General features: G+C 45.9%; 1 protein-coding gene across 6 annotated transcripts in view; it reads left to right on the top strand.

Annotated features, from left to right (window-relative positions):
• EIF4G3 (eukaryotic translation initiation factor 4 gamma 3) overlaps positions 1–15,239 on the top strand; it is a 148,513-nt gene that overhangs the window by 122,021 nt on the left and 11,253 nt on the right. For all 6 annotated transcript variants that reach the window (XM_050909471.1, XM_050909467.1, XM_050909470.1 and 3 more), the window contains 11 exons: positions 857–1,054; positions 1,782–1,928; positions 2,233–2,469; positions 4,825–4,929; positions 6,567–6,699; positions 7,830–7,924; positions 9,544–9,637; positions 9,896–10,013; positions 11,268–11,491; positions 12,625–12,740; positions 14,983–15,155. In XM_050909471.1, coding sequence (XP_050765428.1) covers positions 857–1,054; positions 1,782–1,928; positions 2,233–2,469; positions 4,825–4,929; positions 6,567–6,699; positions 7,830–7,924; positions 9,544–9,637; positions 9,896–10,013; positions 11,268–11,491; positions 12,625–12,740; positions 14,983–15,155 — 1,640 coding nt within the window. The remainder of the gene's footprint in view (positions 1–856; positions 1,055–1,781; positions 1,929–2,232; positions 2,470–4,824; positions 4,930–6,566; positions 6,700–7,829; positions 7,925–9,543; positions 9,638–9,895; positions 10,014–11,267; positions 11,492–12,624; positions 12,741–14,982; positions 15,156–15,239) is intronic.

The raw sequence follows: 15,239 nt of genomic DNA, 5'->3' as shown, positions 1-15,239 counted from the left end.
CACGTGTTTATTCTTGACCTGGAGTTTAAATGGCAATCCTGTATATTAAGCGAGTCTAAATAGGGTACACCAGACAACCTACTACCTCTCTTCCAGGATTGTTTTTCTATTGCTATTTTACTAGAATATTTCTGTCTCCGTTCTAAAGCAAACAACCTCAAACTTCCAGCACAGAACTTGCTTTTCATCCCCTTTTAGACTACATTTCTGCCCTGAACCTCAGCAAGACTGCGGTTCCTCTGTAAAATTCCCTCAGTCCGTCCTGCCCAGCCCAACAGCGCCGTCTCTGAAGCTTTCTCTGTGTCTTTCTCCCCCTCCTCTCCTCCGTGGGGCAGCCACTCTGGGCGGAGCTATTTGCCTGGTGGTCAAACTTGTAATTTGTAGGATAAGTTGGGATAGTCTTGAAGGACACTGGAATTCTGTTCTCGGGGCTAACGGCAGCGTTGTTGACATAATTATCATTCTGGATAGGGGGGGGAAAAAAAGTGCCTTAAAGTAAATATAGAAGTTGATCACCTCTAGTTGAGGGAGAAGGCGGCCACTCCCTGTTCATTTATATCTCATGGCTAAATTGATATCAAGAAGAATATTTCAGTTGGGTGACAGCAAGGGCTTTGTGCTTCTGTCGCACTTGAAAAAAGCACTTGGGCATTTCCAAAAATCCTGCCCCGCGGCCTCGGTCTTTGGTAGCCGGTGACTGAGTTAGGGCTGGAGCCGGACTGTGCACAGATGTGTGTCTGTGTGTGACTCAAGAAGTTCCCATAGGCCATCTTCACCTTTAAGATGCATCGTAGCTCGTTCCTGAAAGCCACCTGTTCGATTTGTGCTTTAAACTTACAGTTTTTCTGTCGTTTAGGAGCTGTTCCGCAAGGTACGAAGCATCTTGAACAAGCTGACGCCCCAGATGTTCAATCAGCTCATGAAGCAAGTGACAGACCTGACGGTAGATACAGAAGAGAGGCTGAAAGGAGTCATCGACCTGGTCTTCGAGAAGGCTATCGACGAACCCAGCTTCTCGGTGGCGTATGCCAACATGTGCAGATGTCTTGTAACGGTAAGAGCCGCCAAAGTCCAATGGGAAATTCCTCTGCACGGGTGAATGTTGTGCACGTTATCCCCATGAACTGATCGGCAGTAATATAAACGTGGGGAGAGCAGAGTTAAATGTTAGTTTCTGAACATAAATAAAAATAATTTACACGACGGATTTCTTCTTCTGCGTTCGTTGGCCGTGCCTGCAGGCAGAGGGCTTTGCTTGGAGTGACGCGTTGTTTGGAGTTGAGGACGCTTCGCTCTGCCTGGTCACAAGATGCAATGAGTCACGTTTGGAAAGTTCAATTTCTCTCTCGTTTCAAAGGGGAGCCCAAGGTGCCGAGCCAAGCTTCGGACAGCTAGTTTTCAGATGGTGAATTTGGAACAAAAATAACCCCCTTTTCCTCCCGATCCTTCATGACATGCAACGAAGGAGCACGGCTCCAGAGCCTTCAGCACGTAACAAGAGTGTTTTTAAGCGGTGTGTCTTTTGAAAGGATCCTGTGAATGGAAATGTAGTCTGTCTCTGGGCGGAGGTGGTGTCAGCCAAGTTTTGAGTGCGACTTTACATATGAAATGTAAAACTCCGCTGGAAATCATGACGCAATGTTTAACTGTCGTAGCCTTGCAGACTTGCCTTGCTGAATATGAAGTGCGTAATAAAATGTAATGGATGGCTTCTAGGGAACCTCGCTTATGTGTTGAATTTAGCCGTATTTCTGCTGATGGTTTTCTTCCTTCTCCTGCAGCTGAAAGTGCCCATGGCAGACAAACCTGGGAGCACAGTAAATTTCCGCAAGTTGCTGTTAAATCGCTGCCAGAAGGAATTTGAAAAGGACAAGGCTGACGACGACGTCTTTGAAAAGAAGCAGAAAGAACTTGAAGCTGCTACCACTGTAAGTGGTATTTTTTTCCCCATAAATTCTCAGAGCTCCCTCTGAAAATGATCTCTTTTGAAGATGGCAGTCGACTTGGGGGGAATTTTGGAGTTGAGAGTTTCGTTCTGTCACTGTGGCTGAGTATAAAAAAAAAAAAAAAGATTTTGCTTTGATTAGCAGGTTTATACCAGCCGCTTTTTGGTTTTTAGGAGAAAAAGAGTAAACGGGGACAACAGCAACTATAAATGTAAAACTGGATCTTTTGAAAAGAGTTCTGTGCTCTGTGAACATGGTTTTTTAGAGCTGTTTTTCTGTTTTACAGCCAGAGGAGAAGACACGGCTCCATGACGAGCTGGAAGAGGCCAAGGACAAAGCCCGACGGAGATCCATTGGGAATATAAAATTCATTGGCGAGCTTTTCAAACTAAAAATGCTGACGGAGGCTATCATGCATGACTGCGTGGTAAAGCTGCTGAAAAACCACGATGAGGAGTCCCTCGAGTGCCTTTGCCGCCTGCTAACTACCATTGGCAAGGACCTGGACTTTGAGAAAGCAAAGGTAGGGCAGGACCGGGAGTGAGAGATGAGGCTTTCTGGGCAGGGATGGAAAAATGGGTGTGGGGTGTTTTTATTTGAGGATTTATTTTTTTTTCTTCAGGAATTTCTGTACGGCATGAGGAAATCATCCGCTCTTCTGTGGATGTTTCGTCACGACCTGGCCTCGCTCCCTCCTCTCTGCCCCTTTCTAATAGAGTCTGTATCACTTTCAACAGTGTTCTCCAGTCCCTACTTGTTTCCACATATTTCCTCCAAGCAGAGTCTAAAAGTGCTCAACATATCCTATGGGTTTCTTTTTCCAAACAGAGTTTACCTCTTCTCTGTAGTTTCCAAAACATTAAGGTTTAGAGTTGTTTCTTTACCATTGAAGGCTTACGTTACCTACAAAAGCTACTACTGAATGGATCGTTTGAGTTAAATCTCAAAAACCCCGCATTAACTGGCCTAAACCCCCACCTGAACCTTGGTGGACGCATTTATTTTGTGTCATCATCGTCTCCAGCTATGCCGGAATGAAGCAGCTGTTTTGCAACTGCAGCGCTCCAGCATCCTCCTCCCGATTTTCCAACGAATCTATATGTAGCACGGAGCATTACGCGCTCGTTGAGCTTCTCTTGGCACAGACAATCTGCTTCTCCTTTGCAAAAGCCAGGCTTGGGATGAAAAAGCATTGGAGGGTTTTGCCAGAAATCAGTCAGACTCAGCTCTGGAAACAAACTGAGCTGATTGTTTTCAGCTGCTCAGGGAAGGGAGTTCCTTTACAGTGAGCTGGATCGTAGGGATCATGGTGGATCAATCCTGATCCTTATGGGGAAACAGTTTCCCAAACTGTTTTGCGGAGCATTGACCAAAACAGCGTAGTTTACCACTAATCCCCCAGGCTAAATACCCTACGCTGTTAACACCACAGCGTGTGTGTTATTGATGCCGGTTTGAAAGTGCCAGAAGTGGGGATTAAATTTCTCCACGTGCTTTGGGAAGAAAACAGGGTTTGAGTTCTGAGCAGTAGCTGAGGTCGTGTTGGATGAGTCCTGGATGCTGTTTTGGTCTTTGTGAGCATGGAAACACTGTAAAAGCCAACATTTTGGTGCACCGGCCGGTTCCGCAACCTCGAGCCGTGGCACCGTGTAGCACGGAGCGTGCACGCAGCAGGGAAATGCTTGCGGGTGTCATGTTACCCGTTGTGAGAAGCTGCCCGTGTCCTGTCTTTGTGATTTGTTATTTCTATCAAGATTGAGTGAGAATCCTTTATTTATTTTCTATTAATGGGACAGACACTTTATTATGGGTTTTTATTGAAGCCTAAGTGTTAATGATAGTTATAATTAAAGCTTCTGGACAAAGTCCATTTTAAATATTTTCTCCATCATTCCTAACTTTGGAAACATTTGCTCTCAGAGCTGAAACTTTGTAAGGCAAGGCCAGAACCGAATTTTAATAGGGTTTTTCTTGTTTGTTTAAGTATAAGGAAAAGGGTTTAGCTAGTTTTTAGTGAAGGGAGTGGGAAACATTTTATAAAACTGCCTTGAAACTTTTTGTTTAAAACAGCCAGAGCCCCCATTTTGGGGAAAAAGGCTTTTTGGAGCCTGGGCAAGTCAAATTTAGACCTAATGGAGGCTTCTCTAATGATACCATTTCATGTCTTGGTGCAAACTGATCTGGATTCCATCTTTAGATTCACGACTTTTTGGATGAAAAGGAGCTTGTGGGATTTCATACTACAGCTAAGCCCATTAAACAGCTTCTTGCTGAGAGAAGCAGTGCTTCTGCCCCCGCTTCTCTTGCCTGACCCCGGCTGAGACAGTTCAGGGAGGTAAAGCATCGCAATGATGTACGCGGGGTTCGTTTTACGCCCGTTTAGTTTCCTGAGCCAGTTTTTCTTGGGCTGAGGTGAGCACACGTGCCGATACGAAAAGGAGGAGCGCAGAGGTAGAGCGGGACTCCCCTTTTTGGTGGCAGCTAGCCAAGATCAGCTTAGCTGTACCATGAAAAAAAACACATTGGTTTTTTGTTGGTTTTGTTGGTTTTTTTTTAAATGGATGGCAAGTTTATTATGTACATGCGGAGGATGTAGATTATTTGATTAATTAAAAATGCAGAGAAAGCGTGTGCTAAACGAAGGAGATGCCCGCAGACTGCTACCTCATTTCCTGCACGTCCTGCACCGTGCACACTCAAATCCAACCTGGGGGGAGCGTACGAGACCCAACATTCGCTTCTCCAGAGAGCAGCTCTGGGGCCCCATAGGTGTTCCTGGCACAGAAATGCTGTAATGCAGAACCCCCTGACTCCTCACCTGAGGGAGTATTTTCATTTTCTTCCAAGACGCATTGCTGATGATGTTTCTCTTGTGTAGCCTCGCATGGACCAGTATTTTAATCAGATGGAGAAGATTGTGAAAGAGAGGAAAACATCTTCAAGGATTCGGTTCATGCTTCAGGATGTAATAGACCTAAGGCTGGTAGGTACCAACTCAAGTAAGTAAAAGAGCATGTTCCCTTTCATGTCCGGGCTGGAAGAGCTCTCACGCAAGAGCAGGGATTTACAGTATTTACGGCAGAAGTGGGATGTTAGGGGGAGATCTGCGCCCCTTACCCCAAAAGTCTGGCTGTTTAAAGACAAGAAATCTCTCCATTTTGCCTTAATGAAGGCCAGGGTTGGTAGACAGGCGAACCGCTTGTGTCAGGCGTTTTGGTCGTGCTTAACGTTAGACGCGTGCCCACGCTGGCTTCTCGTGCCACTGGTCCAGCCCCATTGCAGCAGACACGCCTGAGCTCTTTTCACAGGAGAGATTTTGGGTGTGTTTTTTCCCCACAGCGTCCCCTGTGCTTGTCTGTGTCGGTCGCATTGCTTTGCTGTCTTCGTTTCCATGCGCTCTGGGTGTAACTGTTGCCTGCCAGCACTTCCTTGTGCTGATGGGACCAAAGTGCTCCGAGACGCGTACCCCACAAGTGAGGGGGATCGGTTAGCGTGGCTGTAAAAAACCGTGGGGGCTCTTTTTCATGGCAGTATGGATCTCATCGAAAGGTAGTCCTATATTAGCCTGTATTGCTAGCACAACCAGGCACCTGCTAGTTGTTTACTGGCCATATTGTGCAGACAAAAGCAAATGGAGTCTGCGCTCCATCAGAGCATGATGATGGTGGGTCCACACTAAGCTCCGAAAATTACAGGTAGGAGATAATTGGGTGTAGACAAGCGCGCACACAGCGCAGACAGGGACCTGCCCAGCACCTGTAATTTCACCCATGTAGGTGCTGATAGCAGCGTGGCTTTAGCCATGAGACAGCACTTGACTGAAGTCCTGAGCGGGTTTTACTCATACCTCAAATAGCTGTTTTGAAGCTGGTTTGGGGTTTTGTGGAGGCTGAGGTCACCGTTCGGACTGCAGGCTACGCGAAGATAATTACCCCGAAAGTTGTAATGAGGTGGTAGCAAGATCAAGAGACAGTCTGGTTATTCTGGGGATAGATGGATCTGTGCAGTGTATGGTTGAATAGACACATCAAGCAGTGGAAATGTTTTGTGGAGAGACAACTCCACCTCTCTCTGCAGGATTCCTGTCTCAGCCATCACGATCCCTGGAGTGGCAAAGCACCATCTCCAGATAAAAATGCAGTCTCTTCTTGCTTCTTTATTTTCAGGGTTTCATTTTTTCCTCAAGCTTGGAGGAGAGGCTCCAACAAACAGCGTCAGTAATAAACGGATAGAGAATGACAGCAGCCTCCCTCTAGTCCGTCTCTTTCCTCTGAACCTAGAAAGACTGGAAAGCTGGGAACATGTAGGATGCTAGGGGTCAAAACTTCTTGAATTCAGTCCTGCCTCTCCAAAGTCAGGCCTTCACTGCAGCCTCCATTCTCCACCAAAACATATACCACAGTCTGTATACCAGAGGACATAGCTTTGACCTGCGGTGCTTGGATAACCATGTCCGCAATGTGACGCAGCTCCACAAAATTTTCCCCAGTCCCTCGGGGAGCAGTCCCTCTAAGATATTACACGGGTGGGAGGATTAGGCCTCATGCGCGGTGTTCAAAATACCCCGTTTACGATGCTCCCCTGGAAGTATCTCTGAGCATGTGTTTGGTTCTTTCCTAGTGCAACTGGGTTTCACGGAGAGCAGACCAGGGTCCGAAGACCATTGAGCAGATTCATAAAGAAGCCAAGATTGAAGAGCAAGAAGAACAGAGGAAGGTCCAACAACTCATGACCAAAGAGAAGAGGAGACCGGGTAAAGTAAAAGCCAAGCTGGCTGCTCGTTTCACTCATTGCACATGCAGTGGCTATAGAGGGAATCCCACATAAAAGAAAAAAAATCTGGTTTTTTTTTTCCTAAGCGTAATGAGCAAAGGGAATTGGGGCCTGATTATGGCTGAGGCTGGAGAAGGAACAGACTTGCCGTGGATTTTTTGGGGACAAATCCCTTGGGTCAAAATAAACAATCGCAGGCCAATAGTGCTTAAGTTTCACATTCATGCAAACCATATTTGATTTTGTGACAGACTGCCAGAAATCTGTTACAGCAACTTACTATGTAAGAGTCAGATTTGCCATCCATTCTTGCATACAGCAGAATCTAATTTCAAGAGAATAGCATCTAATTTCAAGAGTAACCACGTTGTCTTTAGCTGTTAAAGTTGTGAGGTGTTAACTCAGCATGAGAAAGCGTCTTGGCATTACCTTAAATTGCTACCAGCCCTTGAGGCTGGCACTACCTGCGGATGAATTTGGAGTGACTGGGAAAATGAAGACTGGGACAGAGCAGGGCGAGGAGAAAGTTATCTTTGGGATTCTTTAATACTAAGGATTATCAAATGAAAGTGCCGTGAAAACAGGGCATAAAGAAAAGACAGGTAGACTTTGTTTCAATTATCCTAAAACTGACATCAGGAGAAGGTAAGGAACTTGGGTCTGCCTGAACGGTTCTGTGTCTAGACTAGCCTAGCGCTGCTGAAATCTGTGCAACAAGTGCGGCTTTGGGTTAGCAAAGGCACGTCGTCTGCTCCTTTTGTGAGCTTGGGAACGCACAGGACGTGCAGCCACATCCAGATCGCGAGGACACACACTGAGAAATCTAACCAGGAAGAATCACTACCAAAACCAGCCCTTGAAAATACTGAGATCTTTTATGTCAAGGCTATTTTGTAATAATGAAGTCAGGCAAGCTAGTTATGTCATCTTAGTCTGAAGAAACACTCCGAAAGACATGGTTTCTGCACAGAATTGTGCTGAGGCTTAGCAGAAACGTGCCGTCTTCTTTTCCTCCTCCTGTTGAACTTGGAGACGATCGCCTGCGTTCTCCCGGGGTGCCGCTGGAGCAGCGGGGATGAGCTAAGGGCGGTTGTGTTTGTCGTCTGGCAGGTGTCCAGCGGGTCGACGAAGGCGGTTGGAACACTGTGCAGGGGGCAAAGAACAGCAGAGTGCTGGACCCCACCAAGTTCCTTAAAATCACCAAGGTAGGTGCCAGCACAAGACTCGTTCAGAGCAACAACAATGCCGAGGTCTTACCTTGTTGTATCTGTCTGTCTAGGAAAGACTGATATGGTGTTTATAGGTCAAAACTTGGGTTTTGGGACATTTTTAATCCCCGGAGTTAATACTGTGCATAAATAAAGCACAAAGGAAGACTCCGTTGTCTTCTGAACGTTTCTATTTTGTTTGTTCTGAGGGAAAGGAGTATGCATACGCTTTTTCTCAGGTTCATAGTGTCCTTTTAGTGACCCAGAAGTTCTCTTAGTTGGAAAATCTGCATCCTTCATGATGAAAAGAGAATGTGAGTGGGGTATCGTGTGTGATGGTGATGCAGCACATCACATGGCTGTTACAGACAGGGTCTCAAACGCCTGTCTGATAGAAGTCCTCTGCTGCCTCAAGTTCTCGAGACCCTATTCTGACGCTGCTTCTTAGTAGAATGAGAATGCCACATTCAATTTGAAAAAAAAAACCATTCCTGACGTGTCACAGGTGGCAGCACTCCCGGCTTGAGAGGTTCAAGTAGTACGAGAAGAGCTGTGTCCGCTTTCATAGTGTTTCTGGACTTCTGTGCGGTGCAGTTGCATCCCTCAGCATGTGATAAACTTTTCACGGGCATCCTCCAGATGAGCATCTTCCTGTTATTTTACCATTAAAGTGGTGATTTTGGGACATTTATTTCAGGCTGCAGGTTAGGCAAGCTTGGAGACTTCTCCTTTTTTAATGATCTTCAGAACAGCTTTGGGCTTTCTTGCCAAGAACTCCGTCTTTCACATAAATCAGGGCAATTCCTAGACATTCCCTTGTCCCAATTAATGTCACTCTCGCTGAATTTTACTCTCAGTGCCTGGATGCTCGGAGAGCTGTAAAGCAGAACCTGGACAGACTGTAGCCCCTCTGCAGATCAAACTCAGTTTGTTCCTTGTGAAAGTCATAAAACAGACTCCAAAACGTAATTAGCAGGAGGGATTCAGCCTGCTTTTGTCTGGGCTTACAGCCCATCTGGGAAAAGTCCTTCTACTCCGTTTAGTATAAATACAGTACAAATAGAGCTAGCTCCACAACAGCTGCATTGTCGGAAGGAGAGGGGAGCTCATAGAAAGAGATCTGCGGGGTCATAACCTCCTTGTCAATAAGTTCACCTACTGAGCATTGCAAAATCAATGTTCTCTTCTTGTCAGACACTACTTTTTCTCTCCAAGTTCTGCAACCTGTTGTCGTTCTTCACCCTCTGAATTCTTGTTTGTTACCGTGCAGATTGCCCCCAAAGCCATGACTGCTAGGTGGAGTGGACAGCAGAAGCGTTTTACTCGTCACAAACAAACTGAACATCTTTCAAGTACTGATGTACTGTGCTTTTTCCTCCGTACTGAGCTTCAGAGTTCCCCATAAAAAGAAGCTCCTGGTCATTGTGAATGTCTTTCAGTGACACTTTGGAAGAGGCTGTTTATGATGCGTCCTCTGTGTCTGGCTCTGTCTTCCAAAACCATGTTAAAAGTGCATTTTGGTATTCACAAGACAGGATTGTTGCCAAAAAATACCCCATTTGTAATTAAGATGTACGGTTTACCCTTGTAACGGTATGTCTTGATGTGTTTTACAGCCCACAATAGATGAGAAGATTCAGCTTGTGCCTAAAGCCCAGTTGGGCAGCTGGGGAAAGGGCAGCAGCGGCGGAGCAAAGGCAAGCGAGATGGGTAAGTCAGGACGGGTCCTCACCCTCCACTTTACTGCCAGCCAGCCTTGCCGAGAGAGGGTTTGGGTGGGAATGCTCATGTCTGGGTGTGACTGCCTGGCAAGCAGGGTTAAAGTGGGGCAGGACCAGCCCTTTCCCTTCAGTTCTCTCCCCATCGCTTCGAAACCAGCTATTGCTTAAATGATTTTGTGATGCCGAGGTGTCAGCAGCTACTGACCTTGTTGTCGCTCTTCTCTGTGTTGTCTTTACGATCTCCCAGACTCCTTACGACCAAGTGCCACTAGTTTGAACAGATTTTCTGCACTGCAGCCTCCAGTCTCATCTGTATCTGCCTCATCCGCATCTTCAGAATTAGATTCTCGCAGGGCCTTAACTAGGTAAGCTTCAGTCCGACGATGACTTTCCCTTCTGCTGTCTGTACGCCTGGGCTTTTCACTTGCTGCTCTAGTTACCTGCACACAGAAAGAAGGGAATTTCATTGAGTTTCCAGGAATGGCTGGGTCTGTTTTCCCCCCCTGTGTACTTTGAGCTAACTTAAAACACATGCATCTTTTATAATATCACAGCAGAGACAGGTGGTATTAATTTTTAAAGCCATTACAGTGAATGGTTTAGTTTCCACTTTTCAGTCACCCTTTATCTAAGGATACATTTGCTAGTAGTTTATAACAGGTTAAAAACTCCTCAGATAAAATGTTGTAATAAATAGGTATGCGGGTTGGATTCAATGCTCGTGGATTCAGCCAGGTCAGTAGGTTTATTTATCCAGAAAAACATGCCTAAAACCTTGCAGAAATTTAGCAGGGCTCTTAAACCGCTCTGGCTGTGTCGGACCCTTCCCGTTAGGTGTGACCAAGCCTGCCCGTGCTTCCGCGTCATGCGATGCATACATAAGGCTGTGCAGTGCTCTCACGCACCCTGATTTCATCAGGGCTACAGCCACTCCAGCTTGTAGCATGAAACATGTATTAACCCTCAATAATTTATTAACTCTAGACGCGGTTTATAAATGTACAGTTCATTTAAAATGTCACTGGTTCTTCCTTCCAGTACACACGAGCTGCTGGACTGTTTTCTTGAGTTTGTCCCTCTGATGTTTTCCCTCCTATTTCACCTAAAACTCTGGCTTACCTGGCAATTATTCTGTTTTGGTATCGTTTTGCCCGTCTTACTCATTAACGCAGTAATTAATAGGACAGATCTGTGTCACCTGTTGCTGGTAGCCTTCACTATTCAAAGCCTATTTTTCAATAAATGGGTAAAAAAACCACCACTCACACCATTTCACAGTAAACAGTGCCTTTACATTGTAAAATCCACCGTTCTACATATAAAACGGGTGCTGTAAGGACTTCATTGCTTTTCTGTGTGTTCTCTAGGAAGCGTTGGCTCTGCCTGTCCACTCTATGGATATTTGTGGTTTTGCATCTCTGAGATTTGAGTTAATTTCGATTATATTCTGTGTAGCTACAACTGTAGAAAACTGAGACAGCAATCCTGCTGGGTTTGGGTTGTGTTTTTTTCCCTGCAGTTACTATAAAGCTATCTAGTACCTTTTCTAACATTACCAGCCTTAGTAGCAGGGGTTACTCATACCATAACCTTTAAGCACATGTGGTTTTGTTCCGCAGTCGCGGGAGCACGGGCAGGGAGAAGAACGACAAACCTCTCCCACCTTCCCTCTCCCGTCCCAACACCTTCCTGCGGGGCAGCAGCAGTAAAGAGCTGCTGCTCGACAATCAGGCGCAAGAGGAGCAGCGGAGGGAGATGCTGGAGACGGTGAAGCAGTTAACAGGCGGCATGGAGATGGACAGAAACAGCACAGAGGCGGAGAGAAACAAAGCCAAGGAATCTGGTAAGCGGCTCTTCCGTGCTCGGGGAATCTACCTGAACGTGTGAAAAGGCATAAGGGAAAATCCGTTGGAAAAAGCGACAGATTTCTGTGCAGCGGAGTGAATATTTGGCCCGCAGTGACGCATCGTCGAGCTGTGATAGCTGTGATCTGCCTCCCAAAGGTTCGTAACACAACTGATTCATACAGGCCTGGGCGTCATCTCCTCTCACCAGCTCCTCCTTAGGTTTCATCAGAGTTGAAAGGCTGGAGATGCCGGCAAAACACCGCTCCACGGCGTTGTCTTGCCTGCTTACATCCTGTCGCTGCTGGTTTCTGGGTTGGAAGTCCCCAAAATCAGTGTCAGTTCTGCAGAAATGCTTCTTCTGTGCCCAGTAAGGCCGTATCTACCCTTCCCAAACATTTCCCAGGGCCACAGCAGTGATTTGGGTCTGGGACAGACTGTGCCTGGTATCTTTTTAGCGCTACGTTGTTGCCAGCCCTCCTTCCAAGCAGGTCTCAGTGCAGTGTGGCGTTAGCACCCACTGGGGTGGCTTGTCACCTTGTCAGCTCCCACTTTTTGCTCCTGCCAGCTTGAGCTGATTTGTTAGGGAGAAAATATTGAGGACACTTAGGGTGATGTTCCCTGTGGACAGAACCTTTGTGATAAGTACAGTGTTTTGCTCCTTCCCTGGGAAACATCTAGAAACCGCTACAGTGAGGAATAAATCTCGACTGCCACGACACAGCACACGCTCGTCTTGAAGCTTTGGGACTTTGTAAAGGACTTCATGGGGACCAAGGATTTGGGGATGGGATCAGATTGCTTTGGGTTGCTGCCCATCACAGTCAGCACGTTTTAAATTTGCAGCATGCTGTAACAGCTCAAAGTTTTAATTATTTAATGTTGATAGAGAGCTTTGAAGGTGTTGCAAGCTGTGTCACTGCCAGCTGTGTTTCTACGAGAAGGTTAATTTACAGAAATATTGGGAGTTCATACAGGGGGAAATGTAGCCAAGAAAGAAGTGACCCCGTGCCTGGTGATGGGACAGGGAACACACCCTGCTCCGGTGACTTCTGTTTTCAGAATGTCGTCTCTGAAAATGATGCTGATTTTCCTTTTCCAAACGTGTTTGGTTTTCTTCTCTTTCTACCAGCCAAGCCAGAAGCTCCCCCAGCTCCGGCGCAAGAAAAGCCTTCGCTATCAGAAGAGGAAATAGAGAGGAAATGCAAATCTATCATTGATGAGTTCTTGCATATTAATGATTTTAAGGTAAGCAAAATGAAAACCTCACTTAGCAGAAAGGTCTGTGGGACTGGAGTATGTTTTCTCTCCAGGAACAGCGTCTTTGTAAGCACCCAGCTCGCACAGAGCTAACAGAAACGGTGGGGCCTGTCCAAATTTGGGCAGCAGCAGCTCCGTGAGCGTTTTTAGGACAGTTGTCTCCCAAACTTGTGTTCTGCCCTGCTAGTAATAGGAAAAATAGCCCAGCTTGTGTGTTTTAAGTAGCAGGATGTATGTGTATCTGTCATGAATCACTGAGCAGCCCCATAATAACAGCAATTTTGGAAGCAGAAAAGCTAGTGGGAAAATAAACTGAGGTTTTCGCTCAGTTATCAAAGCATGTGCTGTTCTGATCTGGAGGCAGATAAAGCAATACTAAATATTGAACAAAGCACTCGAGAGTGTTTTTAATAAATATTGAAAATTACTGAGCAGCTGTCATTATTTCCTAGTTAAAGGTTGAAATTTTGTTTCCCTTGTAAATGGATTCTTAGCTTGTCCAGGGAGTTTGCAAGACGTGTTACATTCGCTGCAAAGCTGATTGGTTTGATCTTTTGCTGAAATAAATTTTAAAAACCTGCCAGGTTTGAAATGGCAGCACTAGGGAGTTCCTGGTTTGGCACCCTAAAAGCAGAGTTTGCTGCTTGCACTTCATAGGGCTTCCAGTTAAAATCGGGGAGAGGGATATTCTTATGATGGATCGTTTTGGGTTCACATCTAGTTATCAGGAGAAATTATTAAATCCTGGTTTGGAGAAAAAAAAAAATACACTTGGATTCGCAATGTCCCCCAGCGTGGTGGCCTGGCAGATCTCAGCAGGAGGAGTCAGGGATGGCGGGGCTGGTTAACCAAGGGGTCTCCGGTCCTTTTTCTTTTTGCGATAGACTTGGAAGTCTAACCCCTGGATATCTGGGGCTAAGGGGCTGCTTCAGTTTCTCTGCTTGTAAATACAATGACATATTTTTATGGCTGGATGGAAATAGAGTTGAATTGTATTAGACGAAGTGCACCTCCTGGTTAGAAAAAATACATCAGATTGAGGCAGCTCGTTTGCATTAGGGGCTTACTTGATAATTGTAAATTCTCAGTGCTCTTCAAATGCGGCGTGCAACAAAGCTTCTGACTAATTCAGCTTAAACTCACATTAATAAGGCCGTATGTGAGTGTGTTAATGTAGTATATAGCAGAGGAATAGCTGTTTCTCATGAGTTTAGTCTTCAGTATTTAACCTGACTGTAAATTAAAACTGCTGAGCTGTATGTTGGCATCTAGTGACAGCAGGGTCGACCAGTGGCGTGTTCACCTGTCTGTCCTGGAGACACCAGGATCCGTCAGGCACATCTGACGGAAGAGCTCTGACCCGAGCGCACGGTCTGGGACCGCCAGGCTTGTGACCCGCAGAAATAAAAGCCGTTTGGGGCCTGCAGAAATGCGTCTGGGGCTGCCAGTTCTTGATAACTAAAGGCATAACCTGAGACAAAGAGCGAATGTCTTTAGTCAGGAAGCCCGTGGAGATCGGTTGGGCTGAACCTAGAAGGTCAGTGGAAGATCTTTGCTGATGACAGTGGAGATTCTTGAAGTGTGACACGGAGCGCTTCTCTGAAAGTCTCTATTTAAGAGTGGTTTATTTGCTTAGGTTACAAAATGCACGTGCCAGAAAGTAGAAGCTTTAGAAAAAGGGGTCATCTTCCCCCAAGTGCTCCCCACCTATTTTCTGCTTCTTTATATGATGCGGGTTTGTAACGCAGGCATTTCTGTGCCAGATCAGATCAGTAATGAATCTAACCTGATGTCCTCCTTTTGACTTGGCTTGATATTTGATGAAATAATAGGCGTTTTGGTGGCATCCAGAAGACAATTCCTATCCTTTCACTGAGCAGCCAAACTGTACCCTGGAGCCTGATTGTGTATTGTAAAAATTTTTGCCTGCGTGGTATAAATTCTCATCTTTTTTTATTATTATTATTATTATTCAATTGTCATCTCAGTGGTGATTTGTGATGAGGTTCCACAGCCTAGTTCAGCACCTTTGCCTGGCAGCTTCACTAAATACTCATTTCCAAAAAAACCCGAAAGCTAGCAGTCTCATGATTCGCCATCAAAAAAAAAAATTCCCATCCTGTGTACCAGGTGCTAAGATGTGCACCCTAAATTATCTTAGAGTAGAAAACATTCTTCTGCCCCGTTTTTTGATGTTTTCAGTTCAGGGAACTGTGTGTCGTTTGAACAGGAAGCAATGCAGTGCGTGGAGGAGCTGAGCGCCCAGGATCTGCTCCCTGTTTTCGTGCGAGTGGGAGTGGAGTCGACGCTCGAGAGGAGTCAGATCACCAGGGATCACATGGGCCAGTTATTACATCAGTTGGTGCAGTCGGGAAAGCTGAGCAAGCAGGATTTCTTCAAGGGGTTTGTATTCTGCGCGTAGAAACGGATCCTTTTCTTCAGCGTTCGTTGCAAATGAACACTGTGTTGGAGAGGAAGGGTTTCCCA

The sequence above is a fragment of the Gymnogyps californianus genome, chromosome 21, assembly GCF_018139145.2.
Source record: "Gymnogyps californianus isolate 813 chromosome 21, ASM1813914v2, whole genome shotgun sequence".
Lineage (NCBI taxonomy): Eukaryota > Metazoa > Chordata > Aves > Accipitriformes > Cathartidae > Gymnogyps > Gymnogyps californianus.
The sequence above is the reverse complement of the archived record's forward strand: the minus strand, read 5'-3'. Positions and strand labels throughout refer to the sequence as shown.